Source organism: Tachysurus fulvidraco, chromosome 7, assembly GCF_022655615.1.
Source record: "Tachysurus fulvidraco isolate hzauxx_2018 chromosome 7, HZAU_PFXX_2.0, whole genome shotgun sequence".
NCBI classification, from domain to species: Eukaryota; Metazoa; Chordata; class Actinopteri; order Siluriformes; family Bagridae; genus Tachysurus; species Tachysurus fulvidraco.
This window is the reverse complement of record NC_062524.1, coordinates 16,904,555-16,922,957: the sequence shown is the minus strand read 5'-3', so window position 1 is coordinate 16,922,957 and position 18,403 is coordinate 16,904,555. Positions and strand designations below refer to the sequence as shown.

General features: G+C 41.4%; 1 protein-coding gene across 1 annotated transcript in view; it reads right to left on the bottom strand.

Moving 5' to 3' along the window:
- Positions 1-18,403, bottom strand: part of wdr19 (WD repeat domain 19) — a 25,805-nt gene continuing 7,402 nt past the window's right edge. Inside the window, exons 18-36 of the mRNA XM_027134881.2 lie at positions 17,795-17,954; positions 17,450-17,560; positions 17,208-17,317; positions 17,069-17,126; positions 16,856-16,996; positions 16,677-16,759; positions 16,516-16,599; positions 16,292-16,438; positions 15,332-15,456; positions 9,853-9,962; positions 9,691-9,759; positions 6,559-6,636; positions 5,217-5,313; positions 4,876-5,000; positions 4,517-4,598; positions 4,221-4,371; positions 3,974-4,097; positions 957-1,033; positions 1-627 (exon numbers count right to left, since the gene is read on the bottom strand). Coding sequence (XP_026990682.2) covers positions 513-627; positions 957-1,033; positions 3,974-4,097; positions 4,221-4,371; positions 4,517-4,598; positions 4,876-5,000; positions 5,217-5,313; positions 6,559-6,636; positions 9,691-9,759; positions 9,853-9,962; positions 15,332-15,456; positions 16,292-16,438; positions 16,516-16,599; positions 16,677-16,759; positions 16,856-16,996; positions 17,069-17,126; positions 17,208-17,317; positions 17,450-17,560; positions 17,795-17,954 — 2,047 coding nt within the window. The 3' untranslated portion in view covers positions 1-512. The remainder of the gene's footprint in view (positions 628-956; positions 1,034-3,973; positions 4,098-4,220; positions 4,372-4,516; positions 4,599-4,875; positions 5,001-5,216; positions 5,314-6,558; positions 6,637-9,690; positions 9,760-9,852; positions 9,963-15,331; positions 15,457-16,291; positions 16,439-16,515; positions 16,600-16,676; positions 16,760-16,855; positions 16,997-17,068; positions 17,127-17,207; positions 17,318-17,449; positions 17,561-17,794; positions 17,955-18,403) is intronic.

Here is an 18,403-nt window from a genome sequence, read left to right as displayed (position 1 = left end):
TCCAATAATTAGTTCTTAATTTTATTTTTTTTTATAAATGAGCTCAGAAAAACCTATAACAAAACAATATTAAAACTGTACCAAACACCGCTCACTAAAACATTCTTCATGCTCCTGATTGTGTAACTATTTTGTTTAATCGATATTTCGTTTTGATGCATATTGCACATTTTCTGTCAATCCAATAAACCTCATTTCACTACTGAAATATTACTGTACCCTTCAGTTATTTGATAGATCAAAATGAAATTGCTGATCCAAAAACCCAAATATTTATAAATGAAAGAAATTGTCAGGGGTTCCTAAAATTTTGCATACGACTGTACCTGCTAACAAATGGCCTTCAACTAGTACCTTCTACTGCAGAACTTATAATGGACAGGACAGAAATGTCATCCTGTGTATTGATCAGTTGATTGCTTTAAAGATTAACATTACTGTTTACATTAACATTTACATTATGCTGTGTGTGTGTGGGGGGGGGGGCACAGGCACAGTGTAATCAGTGTGTGTCAGAGCTCTTGCTGGTCCTGCTGCAGATATTTAGAGCAGTCAGAGATCTTCTTTAGCTGGTTCGTGCTCACACTCTCAGAACACATGGGACATGTCGATTCAGTCTCTAACAGCCTATAGCACACACACAGATACGCATACACACACAGACACAGATACGCAAACAGACAAACGTCAAAATGTCACTGCATAACATCATAATAGAAGCATCTTAAATATAAGCATCTTATTCACTAGATAACGACACACTTGGGATTTATAGGAAACTAATCAACAGTGATTGTAGTATAGTGGAGTTACCATCACCACCCCGGAGTTATCGACAATTACAGTTTATCATTTATTAAAGAACCCATTTATCATAATATTTAAGAAGCTAGCTTCAGTCACATGATCATATGGATGTAGAATGATGGATGAAGAATAGCAGAGACTGGACATACTGTGTAAACTGAGAGTACAGAGCAGGAAAGCTGCAGCATGGACACACACACCAGTCCTCCTTCACCATGTGGCGTCCCTGAGAGAGAAGACAGAACAATTATACCTGAGAGATAAAGACAAAGTGTGTGCGTGAATGTGTGTGAGAGTGAGATAGTCAATGACTGCACATCCATCTGACCTGAACTGACCCTGCTCCATGTTTACACAGTAAAAGTCTTAAGGGACGAATATTGCACGTGATTATCGCCCACGATTAACACCTCCTTAAAACTGTATGACCAATGAGATTGGTGCTTTTGTTCACGTGCCTGGAGCTGTCGAATTTACAGAAAAACAGGACTTAGTGGAGCTCAAGCACAAAACGGTCCTTCCGAGCACACATTAATACCAAGTAGAAGATGCATTGAGGCAAGGTTAATGTAGAGCTGCTTTATGACAAACGCAACATTCATTCATTCATTTTCTACCACTTATCCGAACTTCCTCGGGTCACGGTGAGCCTCAGATCTCAGGCGTCATTGGGCATCAAGGCAGGATAAACCCTGGACGGAGTGCCAACCCATTGCAGGGCACACACACACTCTCATTCACTCACACAATCACACACTATGGACAATTTTCCAGAGATGCCAATCAACCTACCATACATGTCTTTGGACCGGGGAGGAAACCGGAGTATCCGGAGGAAACCCCTGAGGCACGGGGAGAACATGCAAACTCCACACACACAAGGCGGAGGTGGGAATCGAACCCCCAACCCTGGAGGTGTGAGGAACGTGCTAACCACTAAGCCACCATGCCCCACAAACGCAACAGTGACTAGACTATTGTAATGCATTACTAGGTGGTTGTCCTGCACCTTTAATAAATAGGTTACAGTTAGTCCAAAATGCAGCTGCCAGAGTTCTCACTAGGACAAGAAAGTATGACCATATAACCCCAATTTTATCATCTCTACACTGGCTACCTGTTAAGCTTAGAATTGATTACAAACTGCTGCTACTTACGTACAAGGCTCTTAATGGTTTAGCTCCCATGTCTTCTAACACGTTACAATCCTTCATGCTCTCTGAGATCACAAAACTCAGGACTTCTGGTAGTTCCCAGAATATCTGCTAAAGGTGGTAGAGCGTTTTCTTATTTAGCTCCCAAACTTTGGAATAGTCTTCCTGAGAGTGAGGCTTAGACACACTTTCCCAGTTCAAAAGCAGATTAAAAACTCATCTCTTTAGTCAAGCATAAACACACACTTAATACATCCCATAAATTTATGCACCATTACATTAGACTTGCACATTTTTACATGTAACAGCAGATATGTTAATCCCTCTACACTGCTTTTCTCTTTCACACCCATCCCGAGGCATCCAGACATTGTACCAGCTCCGATCATCTTCCGTGCGATGAGGATTTTGGATCTCCACTGAGATGAGGCTGACTCTCAGAATCCTGAGACATCTATAGATCTACCAGCTCCAGTTGGAGTCTATGATACCATGAGGAGATCTGAACTTCATGTGACCTTTACACCAATTCAACATTTGTTTGACTGTATATTTGTAATCACACCCTCTAGTGTCACCCATATGAGGATGGGTTCCCCTTTGAGTCTGGTTCCTCTCAAGGTTTCTTCCTTACCAATTTAAGGGAGTTTTTCCTTGCCACTGCTGCCTGAGTCACATCAGACTTGCTCATTGGGGATAAATACATATACATACATACACACTGAACTATATATATGTTGAATTTTTACTATATTAATTCTCTATATTTCTCCTTATGTTTACCTTCTGTTCTATGTTTATGTTCTGTAAAGCTGCTTTGAGACAAAGCCCATTGTAAAAAGTGCTATACAAATAAACTTGAATTGAATTGAACTACAAAAATCTCGATAAGAGATTTCTTCTTCTTCTGTGTGACAAGCGAGTGTCAGAAGCATAAAGATGCACAGCGCAACCTTGTGTCCCGGGGTATTTCTGTTTTTCTATTAAGCGCCATCTAATGTCAGGGATGAATTTGCACATTCACTCGGCTCATTGCCAGTGAAAATTGCTTGGGTATGAACGACCAAAAAATGTCGCACAAAAATGTAAGAGCTTTTACACCTGCTACAGTTCTGGACTTGGCACTGTGTCAATAATCACCAGAACATCTCCTTCACCTCCTCCCCCTCCTCCTCTCACCGTTTTAGACTCTTCGTATACTAGTTAGTGAAAAACAAATCAGCCCAGCAGCCTAGCAAATGAAAGCAAACTAACACTCGTAAGTTACCTCAGTAAGCAAAAGAAAAACCCTGCAAAAGAACTTAAATGAACAAGTGGAAGAAAGCCACCTTGTGAAAGCACAAAAAGAAACAAAAATAAAAAGCAAAAGCAAATAAACTGCAAAGGTGAAAATAGAGAGCAAAAGCAAAACAAGCATGTGAAAGTGATCAAAAATAAAAAGACATGTAATAGCATATTAGTGAGTGAAAGCAATCCTGCAGACAAAAGCAAACAAACATGAATAACAAATGCGCAAGCAAACCCAGCCTTCGAAATAAAAAAAGGTGAGAGAGAGCGTTCTAGTAATCAAAAGCAAATGAATTTGCAAAAGGAAATAGCTGAATGAAAGCAAATTTGCAGATGAAAGTAAACTAATCTGTAAAAGCAAAAGCAGACAAATAAGCAAAAACAACCTAACAAACAAAAGTAATCTACGGAAGCATATAAGTGAGCAAAAGCAAATTAGAAACAAAAGGTGAGCCAAAGCAAACCAAAAGTGAATGTGAGAGCAAAGTAGTGAGCCAAAGAAAGAAAGCAAGTGAGAGAAAGTGTGAAAGCAAAAACGGAGCAAACGAAAAGCAAATGAACTCTGCAATGGGAAATTTAAAGAGAAGAAACCTTGCAAACTAGGAGGTGACGGTGTCACACTGAGGTACTAACAGATACGGCTAATATACTTTCAGCTACATGTTTGTCACACAAAACCACAACTGAAACAATACTTTTGTTTGTTTTTTTGTTTAAGTCTGTACCGTAGCAATGCAGTAGGGAAGGGTGTTCTTGCAGCCAGGGCAGAGCAGCTCACACTCAGGCAGGCTGAAGCCACAGTACGGACAAGGAGAGCTCTCCTCCTCTACCTCGGACGTGTCCGGACGACTTCACACACACAAACACAAACACAAAATGCAAAGACTGAACTTTCTCTGTTTTATTTTCTTAATTTAGCATATGGTACACAAATACTTAAACACACTTGTGTTGTTCCAAAAATGTTCATACCGGACCATGGCCTCGATCTTCTTCTTGTATTTAGGGTCGATCTGGTTGCGGTACTCGGGCCGCATCAACATCGCTGCAAAGCTGAAAGCTGAAATTTTTAATCCAGCTCGGTGACACTCAATGACTGCAGACGTCAGGATCGGAACAACGTCTGAAACAGAACAACACATACAGGCATGCACACAGTTCACAATATTTGTCAGCTGTCTACATATGTGTGTGTGTGTGTGTGTGTGTGTGTGTGTGTGTGTGTGTGTGTGTGTGTGTGTGTGTGTGTGTGAGAGAGAGAGACTCACGTGTGCGGAACTTGCTGATGTTGTTAGAGACTCGGATCAGCATGCGGGCTCCTTTCAGATGGTCTCCTCTCTTCACGTGTATCTGGCAAATTTATTATGTACATTTTTATTATCTAATCAATAAACACACACACACACACACACACACACACACACACACACACACACACACACACACACACACACACACACACATTTCTGTTCATTACATTAACGGCCAGTGCAGAATGACTGGGTGTTGAAGTTATCAGTTCAGATTTATGTGTTTGTTGGTGTGTGTGTGCGCGTGCGTGCGTGCGTGCGTGTGAGAGTGAGAGAGAGAGAGACAGAGAGACAGAGAGACAGAGACAGAGAGATACCTTCACCAGTATGTAGCTGTGTAGAATCATCAGGTTGGTGACCATCTCAGCCGGGATCTTAATATTATTTGTCTGAAGTTCCATGTACATACTGAACAGGACATCATGGGCATTCCTGTAGTTACCTACCATACACACACACACACACACACACACACACACACACACACACACACACACACACACACGGGGTGGACAATTCATTACCTAATTCAAAATCGAGAAATAACAACGTAGACTCAAGTCATCCTGCATGTAACAACACCAAACTTTTAAAAATTTGTTAACAACATTTGTTTCATAGCATCAGACACCAAAGCCGAGTGTAGACGCACACACACCTGCTGTTTGCTCCTCTCTGGCGATTATAATGGCTGTCCTCACGCTCTCCCTGTAGAGTTTGACTGCCATGTACAGCCGGAATAAGTACTTAGCATCCTGGGAGGTGGAAAAACAATGTATAGAATTCACTCACAAACATCAGCCAATCAGCAGTGTAGCCCAATCATATGGTACACACACACACACACACACACACACACACACACACACACACTAAACCACTTCTACTACAATGAAACAGACACTGGGGAAGTGTTTTGTCTCAATTGCTAAAGTTTACGTTTAGGGTCTGCTCTCGCTATGAGGTCGGGTAATTTAACAAACTGCTAGGATACATGATATTAGTCAATTTGAAGTAGAATTAATTAATTAATGAATGATCCACTAGGGTTTGAGATACAACCTATATTTACTATAACACAGAGTTGGTCAAACACACACAAACATACATACACACATGTTGGCTTGTGCCGTTTCAGCACAGCAGTGTTCTACTCACAGAGAGAGACTACATGCAGAAAGCAACAGAAGCAAAACAAAAAAATATTTACATGAATGAGAGTTATTACACAATAAGGACCAAAAAGCAACAGTTTGTCCTGAGGTCATCAAAATATCTTAAAACTTTCCCATGTAGCCTCTTATATTTGCACAGCGTTCCTGGAGATAGTTGCTTATTCGTAGGTCCTTGTGGTTTATTGTTATTTTGTGCTTAATAGGAACCTGGACCTACATATAGAACCCTGGATATACAGGAACAGGTTAGTAAATGAATCTGGGAACATAAGGTCAGTGGAACACAAATCTGGAATCCTGATTAAACGTTATGATGGGAAAATAGGACTTTTGGAAATGTTGGGACCAGAGAATGTAGGACCCTGGGAATAGTAGAACCTTAAAATAGACCATTAGGCCCTGGTTAAACAGAACTCTGTGTATACAGATTTGGGAACATTGGGATCCGGCTGTATACTGAGATGGGAATATGGGGACCAGGGATTATACGGACTGGGTAAATAAAGCCTTGGAAACTAGGAAGCATAAGGACTTGGGAACATAAGAATGTGGGAATACAAGGACATGGGAACATAAGAATGTGGGAATATACGGACATGGGAACATAAGAATGTGGGAATATAAGGACATGGGAACATGGACTTCAGGGAATATAGGGACCTGGATACACAGGAAGCTGTGTAAATAGACCCCCGGAGATACAGGATGCACGTCTTTTTTTTTTTTTGGCCAGGTCAAACAACTTCATCTTCAGGTTTTTACAACGGAACAACATTTTAATCAATTGTTATTCAATATTAGTCATTAAATACTGTAGTACTTTACCTTTGGTATTCCGTCACTTTCTCCCATGAGGTAATCAATCAGCTGATTGGTCAGAGCCTGGTCTTTGGCTTCTCCTACCTGTGAAATAATATTACAATTTTAACGATTCTAACACAAATGAGAGCCAGTCAATCAAACAATGCGATTAGATTTACTGGTATTCCGAAAGCTTGTTTAGGTTTAGAAGGTTTTCTGAGACGAATCTCCACAGTGTCACCAGATATTTTCCATTCATGGGAAAGTCTTTAGGAAAAGGTTTCTTTATGCCTTATTAACATTGAACATACGCTTATCTATAAACGGATAACAAAAAGTATAAAAATGACAAAATATGCCATCTCAACATAATCAACACCCCCCCCCCTCCCCCCCGACTGTGGGGAGCCGTGAATGAACGTATGAAATTCATGTTAATAGCGTCCCAGGATTCCACATAGGAAGTGTGTTTATTATGTTGGCTTTGTAGAAGCCAAAATTCTGATTTCCGTTATAAGCTTATTAGTATTATTATTATTATTAATGGTGCTTGCAAAGCATCATTATTGTTATTGTGCATACTTATTATTATTATTATTATTATTATTATTATTATTATTATTATTATTATTATTAATGGTGCTTGCAAAGCATCATTATTGTTATTGTGCATACATATTATTATTATTATTATTATTATTATTATTATTATTATTATTAATGGTGCTTGCAAAGCATCATTATTGTTATTCTGCATACTTATTATTATTATTATTATTATTATTATTATTATTATTATTATTATTATTATTATTAATGTGCTTGCTAAAGCACATTCTTATTCTCATGCATACTTATTATTATTATTATTATTATTATTATTAATGTGCTTGCTAAAGCACATTCTTATTCTCTTGCATACTTATTATTATTATTATTATTATTATTATTATTATTAATGTGCTTGCTAAAGCACATTCTTATTCTCTTGCATACTTATTATTAATGTGCTTGCTAAAGCACATTCTTATTCTCTTGCATACTTCTTCTTCTTCCGGACACTTTTTCGGAGCGTAATTTGTCCCGCAGCTTTTGTCCTAGACCCATAGATGAGGTGTCAAATCGACCGGCTCATTGAGGAGAGGTGTGCTATGATTTTTATAAGCGATCGGAAATTCCGGAATTCCCTTTACGGAAGCTCAAAGGGTGTTTTTTCCCCATAGACTTGAATGGGGAATTCTTAATTCTCTCTGTAGATGTGCTAACATCCAACAGAGGGCAGCAGACACCAGTGAATTGGACATGTCATATATCAAAACATTCAGCACGATGAGGGCAACTGATCATTATTGTTCTCTCAATACATGTAACTATCAACTCCACACTATCAATCCAAATATTCCAAAAGTATTGGCCCCCTGGTGACGGCACTCGACATCACGTGATGTCACGTGTAGCCACGCCCCCCAAATAAGCGAAATCATAAATTTTGCACAACATGGACGTGTCATATCAAAACACTCAGCCCAATGAGGGGAACTGCCTCACGCATGTTTTGCTCACGTCACGCGACGTCACGTGTAGCCCCGCCCCCAAAATAAGCAAAATCAAAATGTTAGCACAAGTTAGCAAGCACCATTCGCATTTTCTTCAGGAAATGTACCATTCTAGTTATTATTATGTTGGCTTTGTAGAAGCCAACATTCTGATTTCCGTTATAAGCTTATAATTATTATTATTATTATTATTCTGGTGACATCACTCGACACCACGTGATGTCACATGTAGCCCCGCCCCAAAAACAAGTAAAATTAAAAATGGACATGTGACATATCAAAACACTCAGCACAATGAGGGGAACTGGCCCACGGCTATTCTGGTCATGTCACGTGATGTCATGTGACGCTATGTGAAAATTAAAAATTTGCACAACATGGACATGTGACATATCAAAACACTCAGCACAATGAGGGGAACTGCCCCACGGCTATTCTGGTCACGTGACGTCACATCACGTCATGTGACGACACGTGAAATTTTAAAATTTGCACTACATGGACATGTGACATATCAAAACACTCAGCACAATGATGGGAACTGCCTCACGGGTATTCGGATCACGTCACGTGCTCATGTCGGCTTGCCTCCAAAAGTATTGGCACCCTAGCGGTCCAGTAGCTGTCACAATCTTTCTGTCCACTCGCCTCCAAAAAGCACCGGCCTTTGCGAATACTTGCACCGTCAAAGCCAGCATCAAAGTTTGTCACGATGAACTTTAAAAATGTAGTTTCAGTTGGAGTTTGTCCAGCAGATGCATTAAGGTGCGACAGAGACTCTGTGGATGAGCTCGGAGACCAGCTAGTCTAGAGAACATTTCACACCTCCGTTCTTGCATGTAAAATGCAGCATGTGAGGAAACTGGTGTTGACAGAACAACTGCTGGTGGAAATCAGTCTGAGGATAAATAGCAGCATTGCCAAACTGAACTGAATTCTATCATAAACGCACAGTTTGGTTCATTAACCCAGCTGTAATAACCTCCATGAAGTTGGCACCCCATAAAAAGAAATAATCACCAAAACTATGCCATTCATTTGTGCTACGTTTGTGCTGATTTGTGCCACAAAAACGAATGTTTGTGCTGGTTTGGTGTTTGAGACTTTTTTTGACCGTGTGACGTCACTTTCCACCCCAAATCGGCTTAGTTCATTTGTGCTCGATTTGTGCCCATTTGTGCCGTTAAAACAAACACTTTCCTTCCTGAGATATAACCAAAATATTTTCGGGAACTGTGACATCACTCTCCACCCCAGTTCGTCTAAATCACACAAAACTGGTGTCATTCGTTTGTGCTCGATTTGTGCCGGTTTGTGCCATTGAAATGAACGTCGAGTATATTTCCACTTCTTAGAAATAACAAAAACAATTTGGAGTTGTGAAAAAAAATACGGTCAAAAAAATAATGTTTAATATCTCAAACACCAAACCAGCACAAACGTTCGTTTTTGCGGCACAAATCAGCACAAACGTAGCACAAACAAATGGCATAGTTTTGGTGATTATTTCTTTTTATGGGGTGCCAACTTCATGGAGGTGCTGTAATATTGTTTATCTTCATCATCATCATCATCATCATCATCATCATCTTGTCCTTACCGTCTCAATTGCCATTTCTATAGCCATATTATCATCAGTGTTGGGACACTTCAGAAAGTGTTTCAGCGCCTGAGAAAGAAAGGTCAAAGAAAAGAGGATGAAGGATTCCTCCGAATTCAGTAAAGTCTGAAAAATGATCGTCATGGCGATACCAATACTAACCCTGCTGTACTGGCCACACTTCCGGAAAAACTTCCCAGCCAGCAGGTGCTTCTTTTCTCCCTCAAAATAGAGTGCGATGCTCTGGTAGTCCTCCATACTGGCCTCAGATCCTGTCAGCGATAACACACACACACGAGTTTGAAAGAGAGCACATTCTTGCTTCTCTGATTAAAATTTGGACAGACAGGCAGAGAGTGAGACAAATAGATGGACAGCTGAAGGGACAGACAGGAGAAATGAAATAGATAGATGGGCAATAAAAATGGACAAACAAGCAGACGGATGGTCAGACAGATAGACACCGAGATTCATTAGGCATAAAGATGGACAGCCTCAGAAAAGACATGGCTAGACAGAGAGACAGAAGGACAGATAGATGAAAAGTCATATACAGCGGGTAAAATAAGTATTGAACACGTCACCATTTTTCTCAGTAAATTTATTTCTAAAGGTGCAAAGAAATCAAGCCATAGATGTCCGTAAATTAAGTTATGTTTAATAATGTTAAATGACACAGGGAAAAAGTATTGAACACGCTTACTGAAACATATTTAATACTTTGTACAAAAGCCTTCATTGGTAATGACAGCTTCAAGACGCCTCCAGTATGGAGAAAAGAGTTGCATGCATTGCTGAGGTGTGATTTTGGCCCATTCGTCCACAAAAACAGTCTTCAAATCTTGAAGGTTCCGTGGGCCTCTTCTATGAACTCTGATCTTTAGTTCTTTCCATAGATTTTTAATTGGATTCAAGTCAGGTGATTGGCTTGGCCATTTGAGAGTTTCCTTGGCTGTGTGTTTGGGATCATTGTCTTGCTGAAATGTCCACCCTCGTTTCATCGTCATCATCCTGGTAGATGGCAGCAGATTTTTATCAAGAATGTCTCTGTACATTTTCCCATTCATCCTTCTTTCAATTACATGAAGTTTGCTGAAAAACAGCCCCACACCATGATGTTCCCACCTCCAAACTTTACTGTTGGTATGGTGTTTTTGGGGTGATGTGCAGTGCCATTTCTCCTCCAAACATGGTGTGTATTATGGCATCCAAAGAGTTCAATTTTGGCCTCAACTGACCATACTATATTCTCCCAGTACTGTATTTTACAGGCTTGTCAAAATGTTGTGTAGCAAACTTTAAACGAGCTTCAACGTGTCTTTTCTTCAGCAGTGGAGTCTTGTGTGGTGAGCGTGCATACAGGCTATGGCGGTTGAGTGCATTACTTATTGTTTTCTTTGAAACAACTGTACCTGCTGATTCCAGGTCTTTCTGAAGCTGTCCACAAGTGATCCTTGGCTCTTGGACAACACTTCTGTTAATTCTTTTCACTCCTCTGTCAGAAATCGTGTGAGGAGCACCTGGTCGTGGCCTGTTTATGGTGAAATGATGTTCTTCCCACTTACAGATTATGGCCCCAACAGTGCTCACTGGAACATTCAGAAGTTTTGAAATCCTTCTGTAACCAATGCCATTAGAATGTTTTGCAACAATAAGGTTGCGAAGGTCTTGAGAGAGTTCTTTGCTTTTACCCATCATGAAATGTTTCTTGTGTGATACCTTGGTAACGAGACCTTTTTATAGGCCATCAGTTTGGACAGAACCAGCTGACATTAATTTGCATTGACAAGGTAAATTCCCGGCATGTCTCAGGTAAACTCCCGGCATGTAATTACTACTCCCTCCACCTCTACTCCGTGTGTATCTCTATCCAGGCCCAACGCACACAAGAAATGGCCTGGCCAGGCGCTGTTCACTCCGGCACCAGGGCACCGCGGATCCTGGGTGCATCAGCGGAGGACGCGTGTTGGGCCCCGATCAAAGACCTCTCCCCCTCCACCACCACCGGTCTTCGAGATCCCCACTCGGAACCGCTTCGCACCCCTTCGCGAGACGGACCACGACACAGGGATCATCGGCGACTCCATCGTCCGCCACGTCCGTGCTACTGTGTCGAAAGGTAAGGCTCAGACTCACTTGCTTACCTGGTGCTCGTGTTCTTGATGTCGCTGCAGAGGTAACTAGGGTCGTGAACAGAAACACCGGAGCTGTGGTTCTTCATGCCGGCTCGAACGACACCAGCCTGAGGCAGTCGGAGATCATGAAGAGGGACTTCAACACCCTGGTCCACAGCGCCCACGACGAGGATCATCGTGTCTGGACCACTTCCAACATACCAGCGAGGAATTGAAATGTTCAGTAGACTTTTCGCTTTAAATGAATGGCTTCAGTCATGGTGTCAGGCTCAGAATCTACTCTTTATTGACAACTGGAATGTTTTCTGGGAGCGTCCTAGGCTGTTCCGTGCTGACAGCCTGCACCCCAGCAGAGTTGGAGCAGAGATCCTCTCGAACCACATCTCCAGGGCGCTGCACACCTTCTGACTGGTAAACTATGCTTTAAATTTAAATTTCAATAGTCATCCTTCACCTCTACACATTGACACAAATGCACACATAGCTCACCCTATAAAAACTGTGTCTGTTCCCTGAGCAGTGGGATCAAAAAGTAAATACGTGAGAAGTTCTCGAAATAATCTTACTGTAATTAGACCAGAAAAATGCCAAAGAAACAAACAAAAACAGTTCCTAAAGTTTGGGCTTCTGAACATTAGATTGCTTGCACCCAAAGCACTTACTGTAAATGAAATAATCTCAAAAAATAGCCTTACTGCACTCTGTCTTACCGAAACTTGGATTAAACCAAATGAATACATCGGTCTAAATGAGTCTACACCATCAAAATATATCTATAGGCATGAGCCTCGCCAGTCTGGTCATGGAGGTGGTGTTGCCACTATCCTTAGTGATTACCTCACTGTTACCCAGAGAACACAGTATAGATTTAATTCTTTTGAAGTGCTCGTCCTTAATGTTACACTATTGCACATGCACACGAAGAAATCCCTAATGTCTCTTGCTCTAGCGACCGTGTACAGACCCCCAGGGCAATACACCGATTTTCTTAGAGAATTCGTAGACTTTCTTTCAGACTTATTGATTAACTTTGATAAAGCACTAATTGTAGGAGACTTTAACATTCATGTTGACGACACAAATGATCCTTTAGGTCTCACATTTTTGGACTTACAAAACTCACTTGGGCTTAAACAAAACATCACTAAAGCAACTCTTCGTCGTAATCATACACTAGATTTAATAATATCACACAGAATAGATCTCACTGATATAGATGTCATACCTCAAAGTGATGACATCACAGACCATTATCTCATAATGTACACACTACCTATAGAACAAACTAACTATGTCTCACCACGTTATCGACTCGGTAGAAGTATTATTCCGACAACACTAAAGACAGATACACAAATAGCCTGCCGGACCTGTCTGGACTTCTGACTGTACCCTAAAACACAAACAATCTAGATGTAATGACCAACAGCATAGGCGCTATATTCACTAGCACATTAGACACTGTTGCCCCAATCCGATTACAGAAGGTTAGAGATAAAACGCTTGCACTGTGGTATAGTCATACTCACACCCTCAAGAGAGAAACCCGTAACCTCGAGCAAAATTGGAGAAAAACTAAATTAGAGGTTTTTAGAATTGCATATAAGGACAGTATGTCCAGCTATAGACAGGCTCTAAAAGCTGCCAAGGCTGACCACTTAAGCAAACTCATAGAAAATAACCAGAACAATCCCAGGTTTTTATTTAACACAGTGGCTAGATTAACAAAAAAACAGAAATCTGAACACACTATTCCATCACAGTTCAGTTAGTTGTAAGGATTTTATGAGATTCTTCACTGATAAAATCCAAAGTATCAGGAATGAAATAGGTGACGCTCAACATATGAGAGCAACTAGTGACCCAGTCTCACCTAAGGCTCTAGACACACAACTACAGTGCTTTGCAAGTACAGGACAGGAAGAGTTAGATAAACTTAATACTACAGCTAAATCAACAACTTGTTCACTAGACCCCATTCCAACTAAATTACTGAAAGAAGTGTTACATAAAGCTGGTGAGCCTCTTCTTAATATTATTAACTCCTCGTTATCTTTAGGTTACGTCCCTAAATCTTTCAAGCTGGCAGTTATTAGGCCACTCATCAAAAAAACCAAACTTAGATCCAAATGAACTATCAAATTACAGACCTCTCACACACCTTCCGTTTCTGTCTAAAATACTAGAAAAGGTTGTGTCTGTTCAACTGAGCTCCCTATTACAGGAGAGCAACATCCAGTTCCAGTCAGGTTTCAGGCCCCATCATAGCACAGAAACAGCACTTGTTAAAGTTACAAACAAATTGTTCATAGCTTCGGACCAAGATTGTATGTCACTATTAGTTCTACTCGACCTTAGTGCTGCATTCGACACTATAGATCACAACATTCTTCAAGATTGCTTACAAAATTACACAGGTATTCATGGACAGGCTTTAAGTTGGTTTAGATTCTACCTGTCAGACTGAGACCATTTTGTTGAATTAAATGGTGAATCCTGCAGTTTATTACCAGTTAATCATGGGGTCCCTCAAGGATCAGTTCTAGGACCTCTGCTTTTCTCGATATACATGCTTCCATTAGGGAATATCATTAGAAGACATGGGATTAGTTTCCATTGCTATGCTGAAGATACACAGTTATATCTCAACAAAACCAGATGAAATAGCCAAATTGTCCAAATTAACTCAGTACCTTTGAGAGATAAAAGACTGGATGAGCTGCAACTTTCTGTTGTTAAACTCAGATAAGACAGAAATACTACTTATAGGTCCAAAAACCAATACACAGAAACTCTCAAAATTGAACTTCCATTTAGAAGGATGTTCTGTATCTAGTAGCTCGACAGTGAAAGATCTGGGTGTTATATTAGACAGTAACCTGTCTTTTGAAAATCATATCACCCATACCACAAAAACAGCCTTCTTTCGCCTTAGAAATATTGCCAAGCTGAGAAACATCCTGTCTGTATCTGATGCTGAGAAGCTAGTTCATGCATTCATGACCTATAGACTGGACTATTGTAATGCAATACTATGTGGTTGTCCTGCATCTTTAATAAATAGGCTACAGTTAGTCCAAAATTCTCACAAGAAAATATGATCATATAACCCCAATTTTATCATCTCCACACTGGCTACCTGTTAAGCTTAGAATTGATTATAAACTGCTGCTACTTACATACAAGGCTCTTAATGGTTTAGCTCCCATTTATCGAACTAGTCTTCTAACACGTTACAGTCCTTCATGCTCTCTGAGATCACAAAACTCAGGACTTCTGGTAGTTCCCAGAATATCTAAGTCTACTAAAAGGTGGTAGAGCGTTTTCTTAATTTCTTAATTTCATGTCAATAGCACCTTTAGAAATAAATTTATATATATATATATATATAAAGAGGCAGGGAAACGGGCAGACAGCTGGATGGACAAAAATGGCAGCATTTGGTTTTTTCCTCCTACAGCTAATCTGGATCAGAAGATGAGAGAGCCAGTTGTGTTTGACCTCACCGATGATGTCTGCGTACACCTCCATCTGGCCGTGCTGCTGTGCAAGCTGGAAGGCCTCATCACTGCAGTGTGACATAACCAGGAACTGGATGGCTGAGCCGTAATCACTCAGATGCAGAAAAAACCTGCAAGTGATCAGGATGTTGATGGGATCACATTTTATATCACACTCAATAAATGCCTTCAAGGTACAATAATTCACCACAAACACACTCACACTCACACTCACACTCACACTCACACACACACTCACACTCACACTCACACTCACACTCACACTCACACTCACACTCACACACACACACACACACACACACACACACTCACACACACACTCACACACACACTCTGACACACACTCTGACACACACTCTGACACACTCTCTCACACACACACACTCTCACACACACACACTCTCACACACACACACTCTCACACACACACACTCTCACACACACACACTCTCACACACACACACACTCTCACACACACACTCTCACACACACACTCTCTCACACACACACTCTCTCACACACACACTCTCTCACACACACACTCTCTCACACACACACACTCTCACACACACACACTCTCACACACACACTCTCACACACACACTCTCACACACACACACACACACACACACTCACTCACTCACTCACTCACTCACTCACTCACTCACTCACTCACTCACTCACTCACACACTCACTCACACACTCACTCACTCACTCACTCACTCACTCACTCACTCACTCACACACTCACACACTCACACACTCACACACTCACACACTCACACACTCACTCACACACTCACTCACACACTCACTCACACACTCACTCACACACTCACTCACACACTCACTCACACACTCACTCACACACTCACACACTCACACACACACACACAATTCAAGTGCAATATGTTTGTCTTCTATCATAAATATCTCTCTCAGACCTGGCCACCATCTTGGCTCCGTCAATGGACTGAGTTTCCCGCACGATTCTGACTGCTTCCTCTGGATTATTAAGATGTTCCAAAAGTATCCGGATCACATTGTCCCAGTCCCGAGCGCTCTCGTAAGCCAGCACGGCTTCTTTGTATCTACACACACAATAACAGATTTTATACTTCTACTTAAAAATATTTCTTGAAGCGTCTACATGGTGCAGCACACGTACTTTCCATCAGCTTCTTTGGCTTTAGCATATTGCAGGTGGATTTTGGGAGAGCTCACATGAGGCAGCAGCTCTCCAACCTTTGCCCTGAAATGCAGAAAATTCACATGACCCCTAAAATCGATTTTACAGTAAATATGAATGCTGGATTTATCAGTTTGTACCAGTTCTTGCAGCGAATGTAGACAGAAGCTGCCTTGTCGTAGTACTGGCCTTTCTCATACAGCTGCGCCGCCTCCGAATATTGCTGCAAACCGGACAAGGAAAATCCATCAAAATTAACTCGGGCTTCATAAAGAAAAAGAACATGCTTTGGTTTGTTTTAGGAATATTATTTTATCACCTTCATGCTCTCCAAGATGGCGCCGCAGTCTTTCTTCAGAGTTCTGCTCGGGTGTTTGATGGCCTGATTGGCTCCTCTGCGGATGTCTCCCATCCTGATGGACATGCGGGCCACTCCAGCCATACAGCTCTCGTCATGCTCCTGGAATACACATACACACACACACTCATATGTTTTAACTCTTTTTACTAGTTTGCAATCAAATGTTCTTACCTTGTTGCCTCCAGTGATGCCTTTCTCATAGTGCGCCAGGGCGTTTGTGTAATCTCCACTAAACAAGGAAAAAGATGAGAAAATGAATCCTACAGCATGTGTGGCTCGTGTAGTCGCTATACTTGACAGAAGAGCTTACACGAACTCCAGCTGTATGGCGTATTCCTTAGATATAAAAGGGATTTCATCAGGATGTAGCCTTTTAGCTAGCTGCAAAGCGCTATCCCAATGTTGCAGGTCCCTCCTCATCTACACATACACACACACAGTTTAACTATACCATTATAGTCGTTTGTATGTGTGTGTGCGTGTGTGTGTGTGTGTGTGTTTGTGTGTGTGTGTGTGTGTGTGTGTGTGTGTGGGGAGGGGTGAGTGAGAGACCTCCAGTGCTGCCATTGGATATGAGGAAGACAGGTAAAGTTCTTGAGCTCGGTTGTAATCGTTGCAGAACATTGCCAGGTGTCCAGCCAACAGATTCTTCTCCTCTATTCCCTGAGAAGAAGAGAAAATTTTATTATAAAAAGGAGGCGTGGCCTTTGTGTCTGTCAGTCCTAATGAAGTAGGCGTGGCCTGTGTGTTTGTCAGTCCTAATGAAGGAGGTGTTGCCTCACTGTTTGTCAGACCTACTGAAGGAGGCATGGCCCGTGTGTTTGTCAGATCTAATGAAGGAGGCGTGGCCTCAGTAACTGTCAGACCTAGTAAATGAGGCATGGCTTCTGTACACACCTTGATTTTCTCCAGTGACAGCACCATGCCAACACTGCCCATGCTGCGATACACTCTGATGGCCAACTCCACCTCCATGTGGTGGAGACACCCCCTGCCAAGCTCCTCCCAGGCCTCGGCCATGCCAAGAGCTGAACACAAAGACCACGCTGCTGAGAACCTACACACACAAAACATATGATTACACAGCGCAACATTCGCAAAACCAACTTTCTTAAAAGTAACAATGATAATAAATTATTATATATATATACACACACACACACACACACACACACACACACACACACACACAGTATTTTCCGCACTATAAGGCACACCCAAAAGCCTTAAATTTTCTCAAAAATCAGCCGTGTGCCTTATAATCTGGTGCGCCTTATGTGTGCACTGAGTTCCAAAAATCTGTAAAAATGTTGTGTGACTTCGGTAAGCGCTCCGCTTGATTGACTGTCGGACCGTTTCCCGCTGACACAGGGACGTAATACATACACTACGTATGCTGGCAGCGATAAACCAATCAGAGGACATTACGTAATACGTTCAGTACGTATTTACCTCCGCCACGCCTCCAGTAGGTATACTACCGATATGTTGCAAAACAACATTTGT